The sequence below is a fragment of the Oncorhynchus nerka genome, unplaced genomic scaffold (assembly GCF_034236695.1).
Source record: "Oncorhynchus nerka isolate Pitt River unplaced genomic scaffold, Oner_Uvic_2.0 unplaced_scaffold_311, whole genome shotgun sequence".
Taxonomy (NCBI): domain Eukaryota; kingdom Metazoa; phylum Chordata; class Actinopteri; order Salmoniformes; family Salmonidae; genus Oncorhynchus; species Oncorhynchus nerka.
Genome location: NW_027040492.1, coordinates 130,371 through 153,710, shown reverse-complemented (window position 1 = coordinate 153,710; position 23,340 = coordinate 130,371). Strand labels below are relative to the sequence as shown.

Here is a 23,340-nt window from a genome sequence, read left to right as displayed (position 1 = left end):
CTATAATATTACTACTATATTACTACTATAATATTACTACTATAATATTACTACCATTATATTACTACTATAATATTACCATTATATTACTACTATAATATTACCATTATAATACTACTATAATATTACCATTATATTACTACTATAATATTACCATTATATTACTACTATAATATTACCATTATATTACTACTATAATATTACTACAATATTACCATTATATTACTACTACAATATTACCATTATATTACTACTATAATATTACCATTATATTACTACTATAATATTACTACTATATTACTACTATAATATTACTACTATAATATTACCATTATATTACTACTATAATATTACTACTATATTACTACTATAATATTACTACTATAATATTACCATTATATTACTACTATAATATTACCATTATATTACTACTATAATATTACCATTATAATACTACTATAATATTACCATTATATCACTACTATAATATTACCATTATATCACTACTATAATATTACCATTATATCACTACTATAATATTACCATTATATCACTACTATAATATTACCATTATATTACTACTATAATATTACCATTATATTACTACTATAATATTACCATTATATTACTACTATAATATTACCATTATATTACTACTATAATATTACTACAATATTACCATTATATTACTACTACAATATTACCATTATATTACTACTATAATATTACCATTATATTACTACTATAATATTACCATTATATTACTACTATAATATTACCATTATATTACTACTATAATATTACCATTATAATACTACTATAATATTACCATTATAATACTACTATAATATTACCATTATATTACTACTATAATATTACCATTATAATATTACTACTATAATATTACCATTATAATATTACTACTATAATATTACCATTATAATATTACTACTATAATATTACCATTATATTACTACTATAATATTACCATTATATTACTACTATAATATTACCATTATATTACTACTATAATATTACCATTATATTACTACTATAATATTACCATTATAATATTACTACTATAATATTACCATTATAATATTACTACTATAATATTACCATTATATTACTACTATAATATTACTACAATATTACCATTATATTACTACTACAATATTACCATTATATTACTACTATAATATTACCATTATATTACTACTATAATATTACCATTATATTACTACTATAATATTACCATTATATCACTACTATAATATTACCATTATATTACTACTATAATATTACCATTATATTACTACTATAATATTACCATTATAATATTACTACTATAATATTACCATTATATTATTACTATAATATTACCATTATATTACTACTATAATATTACCATTATATTATTACTATAATATTACCATTATAATACTACTATAATATTACCATTATATTACTACTATAATATTACCATTATAATATTACTACTATAATATTACCATTATATTATTACTATAATATTACCATTATATTACTACTATAATATTACCATTATATTACCATTATAATATTACTACTATAATATAACCATTATATTACTACTATAATATTACCATTATATTACTACTATAATATTACTACTATTATATTACCATTATAATACTACTATAATATTACCATTATATTACTACTATAATATTACCATTATATTACTACTATAATATTACCATTATATTACTACTATAATATTACCATTATATTACTACTATAATATTACCATTATATTATTACTATAATATTACTACAATATTACCATTATATTACTACTATAATATTACCATTATATTATTACTATAATATTACCATTATATTACTACTATAATATTACCATTATATTATTACTAGGAGAGACGACCGTGGAGAGACAACCGTGGAGAGGAGAGACGACCGTGGCGAGGAGAGACGACCGTGGCGAGGAGAGACGACCGTGGCGAGACAACCGTGGAGAGATACCGTGGCGAGGAGAGACAACCGCGGCGAGGAGAGACAACCGCGGCGAGGAGAGACAACCGCGGCGAGGAGAGACAACCGCGGCGGGGAGAGACAACCGCGGCGAGGAGAGTTACAACCGCGGCGAGGAGAGTTACAACCGCGGCGAGGAGAGTTACAACCGCGGCGAGGAGAGTTACAACCGCGGCGAGGAGAGTTACAACCGCGGCGAGGAGAGTTACAACCGCGGCGAGGAGAGTTACAACCGCGGCGAGGAGAGTTACAACCGCGGCGAGGAGAGTTACAACCGTGACGAGAGAGACGTTGGAGAGACGACCGAGAGGATAGACGACCGACCGGCGGAGAGAGAGACGACCGTGGCGGAGGAGAGACGACCGTGGCGGAGAGACGACCGTGGCGGAGGGCGGAGAGACGACCGTGGCGGAGAGACGACCGTGGCGAGGAGAGACGACCGTGGCAGGGAGAGACAACCGTGGCAGGGAGAGACAACCGTGGCAGGGAGAGACAACCGTGGCAGGGAGAGACAACCGTGGCAGGGAGAGACAACCGTGGCAGGGAGAGACAACCGTGGCGAGGGGAGACAACCGTGGCGAGGAGAGTTACAACCGTGGCGAGGAGAGTTACAACCGTGGCGAGGAGAGTTACAACCGTGGCGAGGAGAGTTACAACCGTGGCGAGGAGAGTTACAACCGTGGCGAGGAGAGTTACAACCGTGGCGAGGAGAGTTACAACCGTGGCGAGGAGAGTTACAACCGTGGCGAGGAGAGTTACAACCGTGGCGAGAGAGTTACAACCGTGGCGAGGAGAGTTACAACCGTGGCGAGGAGAGTTACAACCGTGGCGAGGAGAGTTACAACCGTGGCGAGGAGAGTTACAACCGTGGCGAGGAGAGTTACAACCGTGGCGAGGAGAGACAACCGTGGCGAGGAGAGACAACCGTGGCGAGGAGAGACAACCGTGGCGAGGAGAGACAACCGTGGCGAGGAGAGACAACCGTGGCGGGGAGAGTTACAACCGTGGCGAGGAGAGACAACCGTGGCGAGGAGAGACAACCGTGGCGAGGAGAGACAACCGTGGCGAGGATAGAGGGTTACCTGTATGAACGGTGCGTTGACGGGCTGTTGGACGAGTAGCCAAACTCCATGGTGTACTGAGACCTGACGGTCGCAGGAGATGGAGGAGGGTTCAGGATCTGGAGAGGAGACAGAGAGGAGAGAAAGAAGAGGAGACGGAGGAGAGAGGGAGGAGAGAAGAGGAAAGGGAGGAGAGAAGAGGAAAGGGAGGAGAGAAGAGGAAAGGGAGGAGAGAAGAGGAAAGGTAGGAGAGAAGAGGAAAGGGAGGAGAGAAGAGGAAAGGGAGGAGAGAAGAGGAAAGGTAGGAGAGAAGAGGAAAGGTAGGAGAGAAGAGGAGGAGAAGAGGAGAAGGAGGAGAGAAGAGGAGAAAGAGGGACATGGAGATAGTAGTTCAAAATCAAATCGTTATTCATCACATGCGCCAAATAGAACAGGTGTAAAATTTACAGTGAGATGTTGACTTATGAACTATTTCCCACAATGCAGTTAAAATGTTACTAAATAAATAAAGGAAATAGAGTCAACGCGCAGGGGTACCAGTACCAGGGTCACCGGGTCAACGCAACGCAGGGTTACCAGTACCGGGTCAACGCGCAGGGTTACCAGTACCGGGTCAACGCGCAGGGGTACCAGTACCGGGTCAACGCGCAGGGGTACCAGTACCGGGTCAACGCGCAGGGGTACCAGTACCGGGTCAACGCGCAGGGGTACCGGTACCGGGTCAACGCGCAGGGGTACCGGTACCGGGTCAACGCGCAGGGGTACCGGTACAGGGTCAACGCGCAGGGGTACCGGTACAGGGTCAACGCGCAGGGGTACCGGTACAGGGTCAACGCGCAGGGGTACCGGTACAGGGTCAACACGCATGGGTACCGGTACAGGGTCAACGTACAGGTACAGAGTCAACGTGCAGGGGTACTAGTACCCGGTCAACGCGCAGGGGTACCAGTACAGGGTCAACGCGCAGGGGTACCAGTACCGGGCAGCCGAGCGGAAATGGAGGAAAACTCGCCTCCCTGCGGACCTGGCATCCTTTCACTCCCTCCTCTCTACATTTTCCTCTTCTGTCGCTGCTGCTAAAGCCACTTTCTACCACTCTACATTCCAAGCATCTGCCTCTAACCCTAGGAAGCTCTTTGCCACCTTCTCCTCCCTCCTGAATCCTCCTCCCCCTCCCCCCCCCGCCTCCCTCTCTGCAGATGACTTCGTCAACCATTTTGAAAAGAAGGTCGACGACATCCGATCCTCGTTTGCTAAGTCAAACGACACCGCTGTTTCTGCTCACACTGCCCTACCCTGTGCTCTGACCTCTTTCTCCCCTCTCTCTCCAGATGAAATCTCGAGTCTTGTGACGGCCGGCCGCCCAACAACCTGCCCGCTTGACCCTATCCCCTCCTCTCTTCTCCAGACCATTTCCGGAGACCTTCTCCCTTACCTCACCTCGCTCATCAACTCATCCCTGACCGCTGGCTACGTCCCTTCCGTCTTCAAGAGAGCGAGAGTTGCACCCCTTCTGAAAAACCTACACTCGATCCCTCCGATGTCAACAACTACAGACCAGTATCCCTTCTTTCTTTCTCTCCAAAACCCTTGAACGTGCCGTCCTTGGCCAGCTCTCCCGCTATCTCTCTCAGAATGACCTTCTTGATCCAAATCAGTCAGGTTTCAAGACTAGTCATTCAACTGAGACTGCTCTTCTCTGTATCACGGAGGCGCTCTGCACTGCTAAAGCTAACTCTCTCTCCTCTGCTCTCATCCTTCTAGACCTATCGGCTGCCTTCGATACTGTGAACCATCAGATCCTCCTCTCCACCCTCTCAGAGTTGGGCATCTCCAGCGCGGCCCACGCTTGGATTGCGTCCTACCTGACAGGTCGCTCCTACCAGGTGGCGTGGCGAGAATCCGTCTCCTCACCACGTGCTCTCACCACTGGTGTCCCCAGGGCTCTGTTCTAGGCCCTCTCCTATTCTCGCTATACACCAAGTCACTTGGCTCAGTCATAACCTCACATGGTCTCTCCTATCATTGCTATGCAGACGACACACAATTAATCTTCTCCTTTCCCCTTCTGATGACCAGGTGGCGAATCGCATCTCTGCATGTCTGGCAGACATATCAGTGTGGATGACGGATCACCACCTCAAGCTGAACCTCGGCAAGACGGAGCTGCTCTTCCTCCCGGGAAGGACTGCCCGTTCCATGATCTCGCCATCACGGTTGACAACTCCACTGTGTCCTCCTCCCAGAGCGCTAAGAACCTTGGCGTGATCCTGGACAACACCCTGTCGTTCTCAACTAACATCAAGGCGGTGGCCCGTTCCTGTAGGTTCATGCTCTACAACATCCGCAGAGTACGACCCTGCCTCACACAGGAAGCGGCGCAGGTCCTAATCCAGGCACTTGTCATCTCCCGTCTGGATTACTGCAACTCGCTGTTGGCTGGGCTCCCTGCCTGTGCCATTAAACCCCTACAACTCATCCAGAACGCCGCAGCCCGTCTGGTGTTCAACCTTCCCAAGTTCTCTCACGTCACCCCGCTCCTCCGCTCTCTCCACTGGCTTCCAGTTGAAGCTCGCATCCGCTACAAGACCATGGTGCTTGCCTACGGAGCTGTGAGGGGAACGGCACCTCAGTACCTCCAGGCTCTGATCAGGCCCTACACCCAAACAAGGGCACTGCGTTCATCCACCTCTGGCCTGCTCGCCTCCCTACCACTGAGGAAGTACAGTTCCCGCTCAGCCCAGTCAAAACTGTTCGCTGCTCTGGCCCCCCAATGGTGGAACAAACTCCCTCACGACGCCAGGACAGCGGAGTCAATCACCACCTTCCGGAGACACCTGAAACCCCACCTCTTTAAGGAATACCTAGGATAGGATAAAGTAATCCTTCTCACCCCCCTTGAAAGATTTAGATGCACTATTGTAAAGTGGCTGCTCCACTGGATGTCATAAGGTGAATGCACCAATTTGTAAGTCGCTCTGGATAAGAGCGTCTGCTAAATGACTTAAATGTAAATGTAAATGTAACGCGCAGGGGTACCAGTACCGGGTCAACGCGCAGGGGTACCAGTACAGAGTCAACGCGCATGGGTACCAGTACCGGGTCAACGCGCCGGGGTACCAGTACCGGGTCAACGTGCAGGGGTACCAGTACCGGGTCAACGCGCAGGGGTACCAGTACCGAGTCAACGAGCAGGGGTACCAGTACCGAGTCAACGCGCAGGGGTACCAGTACCGGGTCAACGCGCAGGGGTACCAGTACAGAGTCAACGCGCAGGGGTACCAGTACAGAGTCAACGCGCAGGGGTACCAGTACTGGGTCAACGCGCAGGGGTACCAGTACCGGGTCAACGCGCAGGGGTACCAGTACCGGGTCAACGCGCAGGGGTACCAGTACCGGGTCAACGCGCAGGGGTACCAGATAGTTGAGGTAATATGTACATGTAGGTAGAGGTAAAGTGACTAGACAAACAGGATAGATAATAAAGAGTAACAGCAGTGCATCGTGCTGAACGCGCCCCCTAATGAGGTAACATAACTGGACTAGTCGTGCTGAACGCTCCCCCTAATGAGGTAACATAACTGAACTAGTCGTGCTGAACGCGCCCCCTAATGAGGTAACATAACTGGACTAGTCGTGCTGAACGCTCCCCCTAATGAGGTAACATAACTGAACTAGTCGTGCTGAACGCTCCCCTAATGAGGTAACATAACTGAACTAGTCGTGCTGAACGGGCCCCTAATGAGGTAACATAACTGAACTAGTCGTGCTGAACGCGCCCCCTAATGAGGTAACATAACTGAACTAGTCGTGCTGAACGCGCCCCCTAATGAGGTAACATAACTGAACTAGTCGTGCTGAACGCGCCCCTAATGAGGTAACATAACTGAACTAGTCGTGCTGAACCCGCCCCCTAATGAGGTAACATAACTGAACTAGTCGTGCTGAACGGGCCCCCTAATGAGGTAACATAACTGAACTAGTCGTGCTGAACACGCCCCTAATGAGGTAACATAACTGGACTAGTCGTGCTGAACGCTCCCCTAATGAGGTAACATAACTGAACTACTCGTGCTGAACCTGCCCCTAATGAGGTAACATAACTGAACTAGTCGTACTGAACTAGTCGTGCTGAACGGGCCCCCTAATGAGGTAACATAACTGAACTAGTCGTGCTGAACACTCCCCTAATGAGGGGTAACATAACTGAACTAGTCGTGCTGAACCCGCCCCCTAATGAGGTAACATAACTGAACGCGCCCCCTAATGAGGTAACATAACTGAACTAGTCGTGCTGAACGCTCCCCTAATGAGGTAACATAACTGAACTACTCGTGCTGAACATAACTGAACTAGTCGTGCTGAACGCTCCCCTAATGAGGTAACATAACCTAACTAGTCGTGCTGAACCCGCCCCTAATGAGGGGTAACATAACTGAACTAGTCGTGCTGAACGCTCCCCTAATGAGGTAACATAACTGAACTAGTCGTGCTGAACCCGCCCCCTAATGAGGTAACATAACTGAACTAGTCGTGCTGAACGCGCCCCCTAATGAGGTAACATAACTGGACTAGTCGTGCTGAACGCTCCCCCTAATGAGGTAACATAACTGAACTAGTCGTGCTGAACGGGCCCCTAATGAGGTAACATAACTGAACTAGTCGTGCTGAACGCGCCCCCTAATGAGGTAACATAACTGAACTAGTCGTGCTGAACGCGCCCCTAATGAGGTAACATAACTGAACTAGTCGTGCTGAACCCGCCCCCTAATGAGGTAACATAACTGAACTAGTCGTGCTGAACGGGCCCCCTAATGAGGTAACATAACTGAACTAGTCCGCCCCCCTAATGAGGTAACATAACTGAACTAGTCGTGCTGAACGGGCCCCCTAATGAGGTAACATAACTGAACTACTCGTGCTGAACCTGCCCCTAATGAGGTAACATAACTGAACTAGTCGTACTGAACTAGTCGTGCTGAACGGGCCCCCTAATGAGGTAACATAACTGAACTAGTCGTGCTGAACGCTCCCCTAATGAGGTAACATAACCTAACTAGTCGTGCTGAACCCGCCCCTAATGAGGGGTAACATAACTGAACTAGTCGTGCCACGCCCTAATGAGGTAACATAACTGAACTAGTCGTGCTGAACACTCCCCTAATGAGGGGTAACATAACTGAACTAGTCGTGCTGAACCCGCCCCCTAATGAGGTAACATAACTGAACGCGCCCCCTAATGAGGTAACATAACTGAACTAGTCGTGCTGAACGCTCCCCTAATGAGGTAACATAACTGAACTACTCGTGGCTGAACGTGCTGAACATAACTGAACTAGTCGTGCTGAACGCTCCCCTAATGAGGTAACATAACCTAACTAGTCGTGCTGAACCCGCCCCTAATGAGGGGTAACATAACTGAACTAGTCGTGCTGAACGCTCCCCTAATGAGGTAACATAACCTAACTAGTCGTGCTGAACCCGCCCCTAATGAGGGGTAACATAACTGAACTAGTCGTGCTGAACGCTCCCCTAATGAGGTAACATAACTGAACTAGTCGTGCTGAACCCGCCCCTAATGAGGGGTAACATAACTGAACTAGTCGTGCTGAACGCGCCCCTAATGAGGGGTAACATAACTGAACTAGTCGTGCTGAACGCTCCCCTAATGAGGTAACATAACTGAACTAGTCGTGCTGAACACTCCCCTAATGAGGGGTAACATAACTGAACTAGTCGTGCTGAACCCGCCCCCTAATGAGGTAACATAACTGAACGCGCCCCCTAATGAGGTAACATAACTGAACTAGTCGTGCTGAACGCTCCCCTAATGAGGTAACATAACTGAACTACTCGTGCTGAACATAACTGAACTAGTCGTGCTGAACCCGCCCCTAATGAGGGGTAACATAACTGAACTAGTCGTGCTGAACGCTCCCCTAATGAGGTAACATAACTGAACTAGTCGTGCTGAACCCGCCCCTAATGAGGGGTAACATAACTGAACTAGTCGTGCTGAACGGGCCCCTAATGAGGTAACATAACTGAACTGTGTGTGTCTGAAGGTGTCCCTAATGAGGTAACATAACTGTGTGTGTCTGAACCCGTGTCTGTAATGAGGTGTGTAACTGTAACTGTCTGTAACTGTGTGTGAACGCTGTGTGTGTCTGTAACATGTCTGTAAGGTGTGTGTGTGTCTGTAATGAGGTAACATAACTGTAGTCGTGCTGAACCCGTCTGTAATGAGGTAACATAACTGTGTGTGTGTGTGTGTGTGTAACTGTAAGGTGTGTGTGTGTGTGTGTGTCTAAGGTGTCTGTAAGGTGTGTGTGTGTGTGTGAGGGGTCTAAGGTGTCTGTAAGGTGTGTGTGTGTGTGTCTGTAAGGTGTCTGTAAGGTGTCTGTAAGGTGTGTGAGTGTCTGTAAGGTGTGTGTGTGTGTGTGTGTGTGTCTGTAAGGTGTCTGTAAGGTGTGTGTGTGTGTGTGTGTGTGTGTAGGTGTGTGTGTGTCTGTAAGGTGTGTGTGTGTGTGTCTGTAAGGTGTCTGTAAGGAGGTGTGTGTGTGTGTGTGTCTGAAGGTGTCTGTAAGGTGTGTGTGTGTGTGTGTGTGTCTGTGTAAGGTGTGTGTGTGTGTGTGTGTCTGTAAGGTGTCTGTGTGTGTGTGTGTGTGTCTGTAAGGTGTCTGTAAGGTGTGTGTGTGTGTGTCTGTAACATGTCTGTACTGTGTGTGTGTCTGTAAGGTGTGTGTGTGTGTGTGTGTGTGTGTCTGTAAGGTGTCTGTGAAGGTGTGTGTGTGTGTGTGTGTCTGTGTGTGTCTGTAAGGTGTCTGTAAGGTGTGTGTGTGTGTGTGTGTGTGTAAGGTGTGTAACTGTGTGTGTGTCTGTAAGGTGTCTGTAAGTGTGTGTGTGTGTCTGTAAGGTGTGTGTGTCTGTAAGGTGTCTGTAAGGTGTGTGTGTGTGTGTGTCTGTGGTGTGTGTGTGTGTGTGTGTGTGTGTGTGTGTGTGTGTCTGTAAGGTGTCTGTAAAGGTGTGTGTGTGTGTGTCTGTAAGGTGTGTGTGTGTGTCTGTAAGGTGTGTGTGTGTGTGTGTGTGTGTGTGTGTGTGTGTCTGTAAGGTGTGTGTGTGTGTGTGTGTGTCTAAGGTGTCTGTAAGGTGTGTGTGTGTCTGTGTGTGTGTAAGGTGTCTGTAAGGTGTGTGTGTGTGTGTCTGTAAGGTGTCTGTAAGGTGTGTGTGTGTGTGTCTAAGGTGTCTGTAAGGTGTGTGTGTGTGTGTCTGTAAGGTGGTGTCTGTAAGGTCTGTGTGTGTGTGTGTGTGTGTCTGTGTGGTGTGTGTGTGTGTGTGTGTGTGTGTGTGTGTCTGTAAGGTGTCTGTAAGGTGTCTGTGTGTGTGTGTGGTGTCTGTAAGGTGTCTGTAAGGTGTGTAAGGTGTCTGTAAGGTGTCTGTAAGGTGTGTGTGTGTGTGTGTCTAAGGTGTGTAAGGTGTGTGTGTGTGTGTCTGTAAGGTGTCTGTAAGGTGTGTGTGTGTGTAAGGTGTGTGTGTGTGTGTGTGTGTGTGTGGTGTGTGTGTGTAAGGTGTCTGTGTGTGTGTGTGTGTGTCTGTAAGGTGTCTGTAAGGTGTGTGTGTGTGTGTGGTGTCTGTAAGGTGTCTGTAAGGTGTGTGTGTGTCTGTGGTGTCTGTAAGGTGTGTGTGTGTGTGTGTGTGTCTGTGTGTGTGTGTGTGTGTGTCTGTAAGGTGTGTGTGTAAGGTGTGTGTGTGTGTGTGTGTGTCTGTAAGGTGTGTGGTGTGTGTCTGTAAGGTGTCTGTAAGGTGTGTGTGTGTGTCTGTAAGGTGTCTGTAAGGTGTGTGTGTGTGTGTCTGTAAGGTGTCTGTAAGTGTGTCTGTAAGTGTGTGTGTGTGTGTGTGTGTGTAAGGTGTCTGTAAGGTGTGTGTGTGTGTGTGTGTGTCTGTAAGGTGTGTGTGTGTGTGTGTGTGTGTCTGTAAGGTGTGTGTGTGTGTCTGTAAGGTGTCTGTAAGGTGTGTGTGTGTGTGTCTGTAAGGTGTGTGTGTGTGTCTGTAAGGTGTGTGTGTGTGTGTGTGTGTGTGTGTGTGTGTGTGTGTCTGTAAGGTGTCTGTAAGGTGTCTGTAAGGTGTCTGTAAGGTGTGTGTGTGTCTGTAAGGTGTCTGTAAGGTGTCTGTAAGGTGTCTGTAAGGTGTGTGTGTGTCTGTAAGGTGTCTGTAAGGTGTGTGTGTGTGTGTGTGTGTGTGTGTGTGTCTGTAAGGTGTCTGTAAGGTGTGTGTGTGTGTGTGTGTGTGTCTGTAAGGTGTGTGTGTGTGTGTCTGTAAGGTGTCTGTAAGGTGTGTGTGTGTCTGTAAGGTGTGTGTGTGTGTGTCTGTAAGGTGTGTGTGTGTGTGTGTCTAAGGTGTCTGTAAGGTGTGTGTGTGTGTGTCTGTAAGGTGTGTGTGTGTGTGTGTGTGTGTGTGTGTGTGTGTGTGTGTGTGTGTGTGTGTGTGTGTGTGTGTGTGTGTGTGTGTGTGTGTGTGTGTGTGTGTGTGTGTGTCGTACCGGGGGGAAGTAAGTGCCCTTGGTGGAGGAGGAGCTTGAGGAGGAGGCTCCAGTTACGTGGGCGCGGTCGTAAGGGGGGCCACTGGACCCGCCCATGATGCTCAACGAACCAATCACAGACTTCCCCCTGGACATACCTGAAGACAACACAAAGTAGAAAGAGTCAACAACAACAAAGTAGCAGGAGTCAACAACAACAAAGTAGCAGGAGTCAACAAGACAATGTAGCAGGAGTCAATAACAACAACGTAGCAGGAGTCAATAACAACAACGTAGCAGGAGTCAACAAGACAATGTAGCAGGAGTCAACAAGACAATGTAGCAGGAGTCAACAAGACAATGTAGCAGGAGTCAATAACAACAACGTAGCAGGAGTCAACAACAACAAAGTAGCAGGAGTCAACAAGACAAAGTAGCAGGAGTCAACAAGACAAAGTAGCAGGAGTCAACAAGACAAAGTAGCAGGAGTCAACAAGACAATGTAGCAGGAGTCAATAACAACAACGTAGCAGGAGTCAATAACAACAACGTAGCAGGAGTCAACAAGACAATGTAGCAGGAGTCAACAAGAACAAAGTATCAGGAGTCAACAACAACAAAGTAGCAGGAGTCAACAAGAACAAAGTAGCAGGAGTCAACAAGAACAAAGTATCAGGAGTCAATAACAACAACGTAGCAGGAGTCAACAAGAACAAAGTAGCAGGAGTCAACAAGACAAAGTAGCAGGAGTCAACAACAACAAAGTAGCAGGAGTCAACAAGACAAAGTAGCAGGAGTCAACAACAACAAAGTAGCAGGAGTCAACAAGACAAAGTAGCAGGAGTCAACAACAACAAAGTAGCAGGAGTCAACAAGACAAAGTAGCAGGAGTCAACAACAACAAAGTAGCAGGAGTCAACAAGACAAAGTAGCAGGAGTCAACAACAACAAAGTAGCAGGAGTCAACAAGACAAAGTAGCAGGAGTCAACAACAACAAAGTAGCAGGAGTCAACAAGACAAAGTAGCAGGAGTCAACAACAACAAAGTAGCAGGAGTCAACAACAACAAAGTAGCAGGAGTCAACAAGACAAAGTAGCAGGAGTCAACAAGACAATGTAGCAGGAGTCAACAACAACAACGTAGCAGGAGTCAACAACAACAAAGTAGCAGGAGTCAACAACAACAAAGTAGCAGGAGTCAACAACAACAACGTAGCAGGAGTCAATAACAACAACGTAGCAGGAGTCAACAACAACAACGTAGCAGGAGTCAACAACACAAAGTAGCAGGAGTCAACAAGACAAAGTAGCAGGAGTCAACAACAACAAAGTAGCAGGAGTCAACAACAAAGTAGCAAGTCAGTAGCAGGAGTCAACAAGACAAAGTAGCAGGAGTCAACAACAACAAAGTAGCAGGAGTCAACAACAACAAAGTAGCAGGAGTCAACAAGACAAAGTAGCAGGAGTCAACAACAACAAAGTATCAGGAGTCAACAACAACAAAGTAGCAGGAGTCAACAAGACAAAGACAATCAAGTATTTCTCATATAACAGTAAACAGGTTCGGACTGGGGTCGTGAGGTTCGGACTGGGGGTCGTGAGGTTCGGCCTGGGGGTCGTTTGGAGGTTTGGACTGGGGGTCGTGAGGTTCGGACTGGGGGTCGTGAGGTTTAGACTGGGGTCGTGAGGTTCGGACTGGGGTCATGAGGTTTGGACTGGGGTCATGAGGTTCGGACTGGGGTCATGAGGTTCGGACTGGGGTCATGAGGTTTGGACTGGGGTCATGAGGTTTAGACTGGGGGTCATGAGGTTTAGACTGGGGGTCATGAGGTTTGGACTGGGGGTCATGAGGTTTGGACTGGGGGTCATGAGGTTTGGACTGGGGATCATGAGGTTTAGACTGGGGATCATGAGGTTTAGACTGGGGGTCATGAGGTTTAGACTGGGGGTCATGAGGTTTAGACTGGGGGTCATGAGGTTTAGACTGGGGGTCATGAGGTTTAGACTGGGGGTCATGAGGTTTAGACTGGGGGTCATGAGGTTTAGACTGGGAGGTTTGGGGTTTGGACTGGGGTCATGAGGTTTAGACTGGGGGTCATGAGGTTTAGACTGGGTTTGGACTGGGGGTCATGAGGTTTAGACTGGGGGTCATGAGGTTTGGACTGGGGGTCATGAGGTTTGGACTGGGGGTCATGAGGTTTGGACTGGGGGTCATGAGGTTTGGACTGGGGGTCATGAGGTTTGGACTGGGGGTCATGAGGTTTGGACTGGGGGGACTGGGGGTCATGAGGTTTGGACTGGGGTCATGAGGTTTGGACTGGGGATCATGAGGTTTAGACTGGGGATCATGAGGTTTAGACTGGGGGTCATGAGGTTTAGACTGGGGGTCATGAGGTTTAGACTGGGGGTCATGAGGTTTAGACTGGGGGTCATGAGGTTTAGACTGGGGGTCATGAGGTTTAGACTGGGGGTCATGAGGTTTAGACTGGGGGTCATGAGGTTTAGACTGGGTTTGGACTGGGGGTCATGAGGTTTAGACTGGGGGTCATGAGGTTTAGACTGGGGGTCATGAGGTTTGGACTGGGTTTGGACTGGGGGTCATGAGGTTTGGACTGGGGTCATGAGGTTTGGACTGGGGTCATGAGGTTTGGACTGGGGTCATGAGGTTTGGACTGGGGTCATGAGGTTTGGACTGGGGTCATGAGGTTTGGACTGGGGATCATGAGGTTTAGACTGGGGATCATGAGGTTTAGACTGGGGGTCATGAGGTTTAGACTGGGGGTCATGAGGTTTAGACTGGGTTTGGACTGGGGGTCATGAGGTTTAGACTGGGGGTCATGAGGTTTAGACTGGGTTTGGACTGGGGGTCATGAGGTTTGGACTGGGGGTCATGAGGTTTGGACTGGGGGTCATGAGGTTTGGACTGGGGGTCATGAGGTTTGGACTGGGGGTCATGAGGTTTGGACTGGGTTTGGACTGGGGGTCATGAGGTTTGGACTGGGGGTCATGAGGTTTGGACTGGGGGTCATGGGGTTTGGACTGGGGGTCATGAGGTTTGGACTGGGTTTGGACTGGGGGTCATAAGGTTTGGACTGGGGGTCATGGGGTTTGGACTGGGGTGTCTCATCAAATTGTATTGGTCACATGCAGATTGTAGCTATAGATGGTGATCTCTCTAGGATCCATCTGTCTGTGTGGCGTGGCGAGCGGTCCTACCTGGCAGAGACCCGGACAGAGAGGCAGGGTGAGGTACATAACCCAGAGAAACAGAAGGGCCGTGGACCACCAAGTCATTGGCTACAGTCTCCCTGTCATCCTTCATCTGGGGACAGAGCACCCGCTGGCACACCAAGTAGATGGCGCCCACCACAAACAGCGCCATGACAACCCCCACAATGGAGCCGATGGTGTTGGTGGGCTGGGAGGACGGCTCTTCTGTCGGGTCTGGGGGGGGGGGGGGGGCAGAGGAGGAGCTTACTAGAAGGACATTATTCCATGTTTAGTTGAGAGAGCCAGCAGGTGAAATACTATGTTTTAGCCAGGTAGTTGGAACACATTCTTCACACTATAGATAAACTGGTCTAGGATCAGATCTGTCATGAGGACACACTATAGAAAACACTCTCTCGTGAGAGAAACTGTCCTAGGATCAGATAACAGACTTACAGCAGCCCATCTCGTCCGAGTTGTCAGAGCAGTCTGTAGAGTGGTCGCACTTCTGATGTTTCCCCACACACTGACCGCTAGAACAGCTGAAGTGGTCCGGAGAGCAGCGCACTGGAGAGGGTTAAACCAGGTTAAAACCAGGGTTAAACCAGGGTTAAACTGATGTTTCCCCACACACTGACCGCTAGAACAGCTGAAGTGGTCCGGAGAGCAGCGCACTGGAGAGGGTTAAACCAGGTTAAAACCAGGGTTAAACTGATGTTTCCCCACACACTGACCGCTAGAACAGCTGAAGTGGTCCGGAGAGCAGCGCACTGGAGAGGGTTAAACCACGCTAAATTAAACCAGGTTTAAACCAGGTTAAACCAGGTTCAGCAGTAATCTACATTAGAATGGAGAGGGTTAAACCACGGTAAATTAAACCAGGTTAAACCAGGTTAAACCAGGTTCAGCAGTAATCTACATTAGAATGGAGAGGGTTAAACCAGGTTAAACCAGGTTCAGCAGTAATCTACATTAGACTGGAGAGGGTTAAACCAGGTTCAGCAGTAATCTACATTATACTGGAGAGGGTTAAACCAGGTTAAACCAGGTTCAGCAGTAATCTACATTAGACTGGAGAGGGTTAAACCACGCTAAATTAAACCAGGTTTAAACCAGGTTAAACCAGGTTCAGCAGTAATCTACATTAGACTGGAGAGGGTTAAACCAGGTTAAACCAGGTTAAACCAGGTTCAGCAGTAATCTACATTAGACTGGAGAGGGTTAAACCAGGTTAAACCAGGTTAAACCAGGTTCAGCAGTAATCTACATTAGACTGGAGAGGGTTAAACCAGGTTCAGCAGTAATCTACATTAGACTGAGAGGGTTAAACCACGGTAAATTAAACCAGGTTAAACCAGGTTCAGCAGTAATCTACATTAGACTGAGAGGGTTAAACCAGGTTAAACCAGGTTCAGCAGTAATCTACATTAGACTGAGAGGGTTAAACCAGGTTAAACCAGGTTCAGCAGTAATCTACATTAGACTGAGAGGGTTAAACCAGGTTATACCAGGTTCAGCAGTAATCTACATTAGACTGAGAGGGTTAAACCAGGTTCAGCAGTAATCTACATTAGACTGAGAGGGTTAAACCAGGTTCAGCAGTAATCTACATTAGACTGGAGAGGGTTAAACCAGGTTAAACCAGGTTAAACCAGGTTCAGCAGTAATCTACATTAGACTGAGAGGGTTAAACCAGGTTAAACCAGGTTCAGCAGTAATCTACATTAGACTGAGAGGGTTAAACCAGGTTAAACCAGGTTCAGCAGTAATCTACATTAGACTGAGAGGGTTAAACCAGGTTAAACCAGGTTCAGCAGTAATCTACATTAGACTGAGAGGGTTAAACCAGGTTCAGCAGTAATCTACATTAGACTGGAGAGGGTTAAACCAGGTTAAACCAGGTTCAGCAGTAATCTACATTAGACTGGAGAGGGTTAAACCAGGTTAAACCAGGTTAAACCAGGTTCAGCAGTAATCTACATTAGACTGGAGAGGGTTAAACCACGGTAAATTAAACCAGGTTAAACCAGGTTCAGCAGTAATCTACATTAGACTGGAGGGAGTTAAACCAGGTTAAACCAGGTTCAGCAGTAATCTACATTAGACTGAGAGGGTTAAACCAGGTTAAACCAGGTTCAGCAGTAATCTACATTAGACTGAGAGGGTTAAACCAGGTTATACCAGGTTCAGCAGTAATCTACATTAGACTGAGAGGGTTAAACCAGGTTCAGCAGTAATCTACATTAGACTGAGAGGGTTAAACCAGGTTAAACCAGGTTCAGCAGTAATCTACATTAGACTGGAGAGGGTTAAACCAGGTTAAACCAGGTTAAACCAGGTTCAGCAGTAATCTACATTAGACTGAGAGGGTTAAACCAGGTTAAACCAGGTTCAGCAGTAATCTACATTAGACTGAGAGGGTTAAACCAGGTTAAACCAGGTTCAGCAGTAATCTACATTAGACTGAGAGGGTTAAACCAGGTTAAACCAGGTTCAGCAGTAATCTACATTAGACTGAGAGGGTTAAACCAGGTTCAGCAGTAATCTACATTAGACTGGAGAGGGTTAAACCAGGTTAAACCAGGTTCAGCAGTAATCTACATTAGACTGGAGAGGGTTAAACCAGGTTAAACCAGGTTAAACCAGGTTCAGCAGTAATCTACATTAGACTGGAGAGGGTTAAACCACAGTAAATTAAACCAGGTTAAACCAGGTTAAACCAGGTTCAGCAGTAATCTACATTAGACTGGAGGGAGTTAAACCAGGTTCAGCAGTAATCTACATTAGACTGGAGAGGGTTAAACCAGGTTCAATAAGATGTGAGATGTGTCTCTCCCTCTCCCTCTCCGTGTGTGTGTGAGATGTGTCTCTCCCTCTCCGTGTGTGTGTGAGATGTGTCTCTCCCTCTCCGTGTGTGTGTGAGATGTGTCTCTCCCTCTCTGTGCGTGTGAGAGATGTGTCTCTCCCTCTATGTGTGTGTGAGATGTGTCTCTCCCTCTGTGTGTGTGTGAGATGTGTCTCTCCCTCTCTGTGTGTGTGAGATGTGTCTCTCCTCTCTCTGTGTGTGAGAGATGTGTCCCTCTCTGTGTGAGAGATGTGTCCTCCCTCTCTGTGTGTGTGTCTCTCCCTCTCTGTGTGTGTGAGATGTGTCTCTCCCTCTGTGTGTGTGTGAGATGTGTCTCTCCCTCTATGTGTGTGTGAGATGTGTCTCTCCCTCTGTGTGTGTGTGAGATGTGTCTCTCCCTCTCTGTGTGAGAGATGTGTCTCTCCCTCTCTGTGTGAGAGATGTGTCTCTCCCTCTCTGTGTGAGAGATGTGTCTCTCCCTCTCTGTGTGAGAGATGTGTCTCTCCCTCTCTGTGTGTGTGTGAGATGTGTCTCTCCCTCTCTGTGTGTGTGAGATGTGTCTCTCCCTCTCTGTGTGAGAGATGTGTCTCTCCCTCTCTGTCTGTGTGTGAGATGTGTCTCTCCCTCTCTGTGTGTGTGTGAGATGTGTCTCTCCCTCTCTGTGTGTGTGTGAGATGTGTCTCTCCCTCTCTGTGTGTGTGAGATGTGTCTCTCCCTCTCTGTGTGTGTGAGATGTGTCTCTCCCTCTCTGTGTGTGTGAGATGTGTCTCTCCCTCTCTGTGTGAGATGTGTCTCTCCCTCTCTGTGTGAGATGTGTCTCTCCCTCTCTGTGTGAGATGTGTCTCTCCCTCTGTGTGAGATGTGTCTCTCCCTCTCTGTGTGAGATGTGTCTCTCCCTCTCTGTGTGAGATGTGTCTCTCCCTCTCTGTGTGAGATGTGTCTCTCCCTCTCTGTGTGAGATGTGTCTCTCCCTCTCTGTGTGAGATGTGTCTCTCCCTCTCTGTGTGTGTGAGATGTGTCTCTCCCTCTCTGTGTGTGTGAGATGTGTCTCTCCCTCTCTGTGTGTGTGAGATGTGTCTCTCCCTCTCTGTGTGTGTGAGATGTGTCTCTCTGTGTGAGATGTGTCTCTCCCTCTCTCTGTGTGTGAGATGTATCTCTCTGTGTGAGAGGTCTCTCCCTCTCTCTGTGTGTGAGATGTGTCTCTCCCTCTCTGTGTGAGATGTGTCTCTCCCTCTCTCTGTGTGTGTGAGATGTGTCTCTCCCTCTCCCTCTCTGTGTGTGAGAGATGTGTCTCTCCCTCTCCCTCTCTGTGTGTGTGAGATGTGTCTCTCCCTCTCTCTGTGTGTGAGATGTGTCTCTCCCTCTCTCTGTGTGTGTGAGAGATGTGTCTCTCCCTCTCTCTGTGTGTGTGAGAGATGTGTCTCTCCCTCTCTCTGTGTGTGTGTGTGAGAGATGTGTCTCTCCCTCTCTCTGTGTGTGTGTGTGAGAGATGTGTCTCTCCCTCTCTGTGTGTGTGTGAGAGATGTGTCTCTCCCTCTCTCTGTGTGTGTGAGAGATGTGTCTCTCCCTCTCTCTGTGTGTGTGAGAGATGCGTCTCTCCCTCTCTCTGTGTGTGTGAGAGATGCGTCTCTCCCTCTGTGTGTGTGAGATGTGTCTCTCCCTCTCTGTGTGTGTGAGATGTGTCTCTCCCTCTCTGTGTGTGTGTGAGAGATGTGTCTCTCCCTCTCTCTGTGTGTGTGAGAGATGTGTCTCCCCCTCTCTGTGTGTGAGAGATGTGTCTCTCCCTCTCTGTGTGTGTGTGAGATGTGTCTCTCCCTCTCTGTGTGTGTGTGAGATGTGTCTCTCTCCCTCTCTGTGTGTGTGAGATGTGTCTCTCCCTCTCTCTGTGTGTGTGTGAGAGATGTGTCTCTCCCTCTGTGTGTGTGTGTGAGATGTGTCTCTCCCTCTCTCTGTGTGTGTGAGATGTGTCTCTCCCTCTCTGTCGTGTGAGAGATGTGTCTCTCCCTCTCTGTGTGTGTGAGATGCGTCTCTCCCTCTCTGTGTGTGTGTGAGAGATGTGTCTCTCCCTCTCTGTGTGTGTGTGAGAGATGCGTCTCTCCCTCTCTCTGTGTGTGTGAGAGATGTGTCTCTCCCTCTCTGTGTGTGTGTGAGAGATGTGTCTCTCCCTCTGTGTGTGTGTGAGAGATGTGTCTCTCCCTCTGTGTGTGTGTGTGAGATGTGTCTCTCCCTCTCTGTGTGTGTGTGAGATGTGTCTCTCCCTCTCTGTCGTGTGAGAGATGTGTCTCTCCCTCTCTGTGTGTGTGTGTGAGAGATGTGTCTCTCCCTCTCTGTGTGTGTGAGAGATGTGTCTCTCCCTTTCTGTGTGTGTGAGATGTGTCTCTCCCTCTGTGTGAGTGTGTGAGATGTGTCTCTCCCTCTGTGTGAGTGTGTGAGATGTGTCTCTCCCTCTCTGTGTGTGTGAGAGATGTGTCTCTCCCTCTCTGTGTGTGTGAGAGATGTGTCTCTCCCTCTCCGTGTGTGTGAGAGATGTGGCTCTCCCTCTCTGTGTGTGAGAGAGATGTGTCTCTCCCTCTCTGTGTGTGTGTGAGATGTGTCTCTCCCTCTCTGTGTGTGTGTGTGAGATGTGTCTCTCCCTCTCTCTGTGTGTGAGATGTGTCTCTCCCTCTCTGTGTGTGTGAGAGACGTGTCTCTCCCTTTCAGTGTGTGTGAGATGTGTCTCTCCCTCTCTCTGTGTGTGTGAGAGGTATCTCCCTCTCTCTGTGTGTGAGATGTATCTCTCTGTGTGTGAGAGGTCTCTCCCTCTCTCTCTGTGTGTGAGATGTGTCTCTCTGTGTGTGTGAGATGTGTCTCTCTGTGTGTGTTCCTGTCTTACCTTCACATTTGTTCTGGAGGAGGACAGAGACCTCTCCGTTGCAGCGGAGGCTGAGGTCAACACACTGTTCTGGAGTCACACTGAAACTCTGAATCTGAACAGACAACTGTTCTGGACAGGTCTCCAACTGTTCTGGAGGAGGAGAGACAGGTTACGCTGTTCTGGGGAGCCAACTGTCACACCGCCAGGCGTGGGGAATACAGTCCACCTCCCCGGATACACAGGAGAACTGTTCTGGAGAACAGGTGGGGGGTTCTGGGGGAGGAGAGACTGGTTAAAACTGTTCTGGAGGAGGAGAGACAGGTTACGACTGTTCTGGAGGAGGAGAGGAGAGACAGGTTACAACTGTTCTGGAGGAGGAGAGACAGGTTAGAGGAGGAGAGACAGGTTACAACTGTTCTGGAGGAGGAGAGACAGGTTACAACTGTTCTGGAGGAGGAGAGACAGGTTACAACTGTTCTGGAGGAGGAGAGACAGGTTACAACTGTTCTGGAGGAGGAGAGGAGAGACAGGTTACAACTGTTCTGGAGGAGGAGAGACAGGTTACAACTGTTCTGGAGGAGGAGAGGAGAGACAGGTTACAACTGTTCTGGAGGAGGAGAGGAGGAGAGACAGGTTACAACTGTTCTGGAGGAGGAGGAGAGACAGGTTACAACTGTTCTGGAGGAGGAGAGGAGAGACAGGTTACAACTGTTCTGGAGGAGGAGAGACAGGTTACAACTGTTCTGGAGGAGGAGAGGAGAGACAGGTTACAACTGTTCTGGAGGAGGAGAGGAGAGACAGGTTACAACTGTTCTGGAGGAGGAGAGGAGAGACAGGTTACAACTGTTCTGGAGGAGGAGAGGAGAGACAGGTTACAACTGTTCTGGAGGAGAGGAGAGACAGGTTACAACTGTTCTGGAGGAGGAGAGAGACAGGTTACAACTGTTCTGGAGGAGGAGAGGAGAGACAGTCTAATGTGAACACAGTTGTAACCTAACACACAAGGTTCAGAGGTCAGGGGTTATATACCTCCACAGGAGAGTTCATTCTGCAGCAGGACCAGATGAACAGGACAGGAGCAGCGTGTGGTTCCGTCTCCCTTGACGATACAGATGTGAGAACAGCCTCCGTTGTCCCAGGTACAAGGGTGCTTACCTGAAGGAGAGGAGTGAGGTCAGAGTTCAGGAACAACATGGACACAAGAGGTGTCAACAGTCCTATACTAGTTACTGGGCCCGTTTCCCCAAACCATCTGCCTCGGTCAGACCACTCTGTGGGTTAACCGCCCTGTACTGGGCCCGTTTCCACAAACCATCTGCCTCGGTCAGACCACTCTGTGGGTTAACCGCCCTGTACTGGGCCCGTTTCCACAAACCATCTGCCTCGGTCAGACCACTCTGTGGGTTAACCGCCCTGTACTGGGCCCGTTTCCACAAACCATCTGCCTCGGTCAGACCACTCTGTGGGTTAACAGCCCTGTACTGGGCCCGTTTCCACAAACCATCTGCCTCGGTCAGACCACTCTGTGGGTTAACAGCCCTGTACTGGGCCCGTTTCCACAAACCATCTGCCTCGGTCAGACCACTCTGTGGGTTAACCGCCCTGTACTGGGCCCGTTTCCACAAACCATCTGCCTCGGTCAGACCACTCTGTGGGTTAACAGCCCTGTACTGGACCCGTTTCCACAAACCATCTGCCTCGGTCAGACCACTCACAGGTCTAATATAACACCTGCCTCAGTCAGACCACTCACAGGTCTAATATAACACCTGCCTCGGTCAGACCACTCACAGGTCTAATATAACACCTGCCTCAGTCAGACTACTCACAGGTCTAACACCTGCCTCAGTCAGACCACTCACAGGTCTAACACCTGCCTCAGTCAGACCACTCGCAGGTCTAACACCTGCCTCAGTCAGACCACCCCCGCAGGTCTAATATAACACCTGCCTCAGTCAGACCACTCACAGGTCTAATATAACACCTGCCTCGGTCAGACCACTCACAGGTCTAATATAACACCTGCCTCAGTCAGACTACTCACAGGTCTAACACCTGCCTCAGTCAGACCACTCGTCTGACTAATATAACACCTGCCTCAGTCGGACCACTCGCAGGTCTAATATAACACCTGCCTCAGTCAGACCACTCTCAGGTCTAACACCTGCCTCAGTCAGACCACTCTCAGGTCTAACACCTGCCTCAGTCAGACCACTCACAGGTCTAATATAACACCTGCCTCAGTCAGACCACTCACAGGTCTAATATAACACCTGCCTCGGTCAGACCACTCTCAGGTCTAATATAACACCTGCCTCGGTCAGACCACTCTCGCAGGTCTAATATAACACCTGCCTCGGTCAGACCACTCGCAGGTCTGGTCTAACACCTGCCTCGGTCAGACCACTCGCAGGTCTGGTCTAACACCTGCCTCGGTCAGACCACTCGCAGGTCTGGTCTAACACCTGCCTCGGTCAGACCACTCGCAGGTCTAACACCTGCCTCGGTCAGACCACTCACAGGTCTAATATAACACCTGCCTCAGTCAGACCACTCACAGGTCTAACACCTGCCTCAGTCAGACCACTCTCAGGTCTAATATAACACCTGCCTCAGTCAGACCACTCTCAGGTCTAATATAACACCTGCCTCAGTCAGACCACTCTCAGGTCTAATATAACACCTGCCTCAGTCAGACCACTCACAGGTCTAATCTAACACCTGCCTCAGTCAGACCACTCTCAGGTCTAATATAACACCTGCCTCAGTCAGACCACTCTCAGGTCTAATATAACACCTGCCTCAGTCAGACCACTCA

At 48.0% G+C, this 23,340-nt stretch overlaps 1 protein-coding gene across 1 annotated transcript in view; it reads right to left on the bottom strand.

Moving 5' to 3' along the window:
- The window catches only part of LOC115120970 (low-density lipoprotein receptor-related protein 6-like), a 123,233-nt gene that overhangs the window by 1,607 nt on the left and 98,286 nt on the right, over positions 1-23,340 (bottom strand). Inside the window, 8 exon segments of the mRNA XM_065017062.1 lie at positions 3,117-3,214; positions 11,635-11,771; positions 14,830-15,057; positions 15,280-15,393; positions 20,535-20,607; positions 20,609-20,650; positions 20,653-20,795; positions 21,552-21,677. Of these exon segments, the coding sequence (XP_064873134.1) occupies positions 3,117-3,214; positions 11,635-11,771; positions 14,830-15,057; positions 15,280-15,393; positions 20,535-20,607; positions 20,609-20,650; positions 20,653-20,795; positions 21,552-21,677 (961 nt within the window).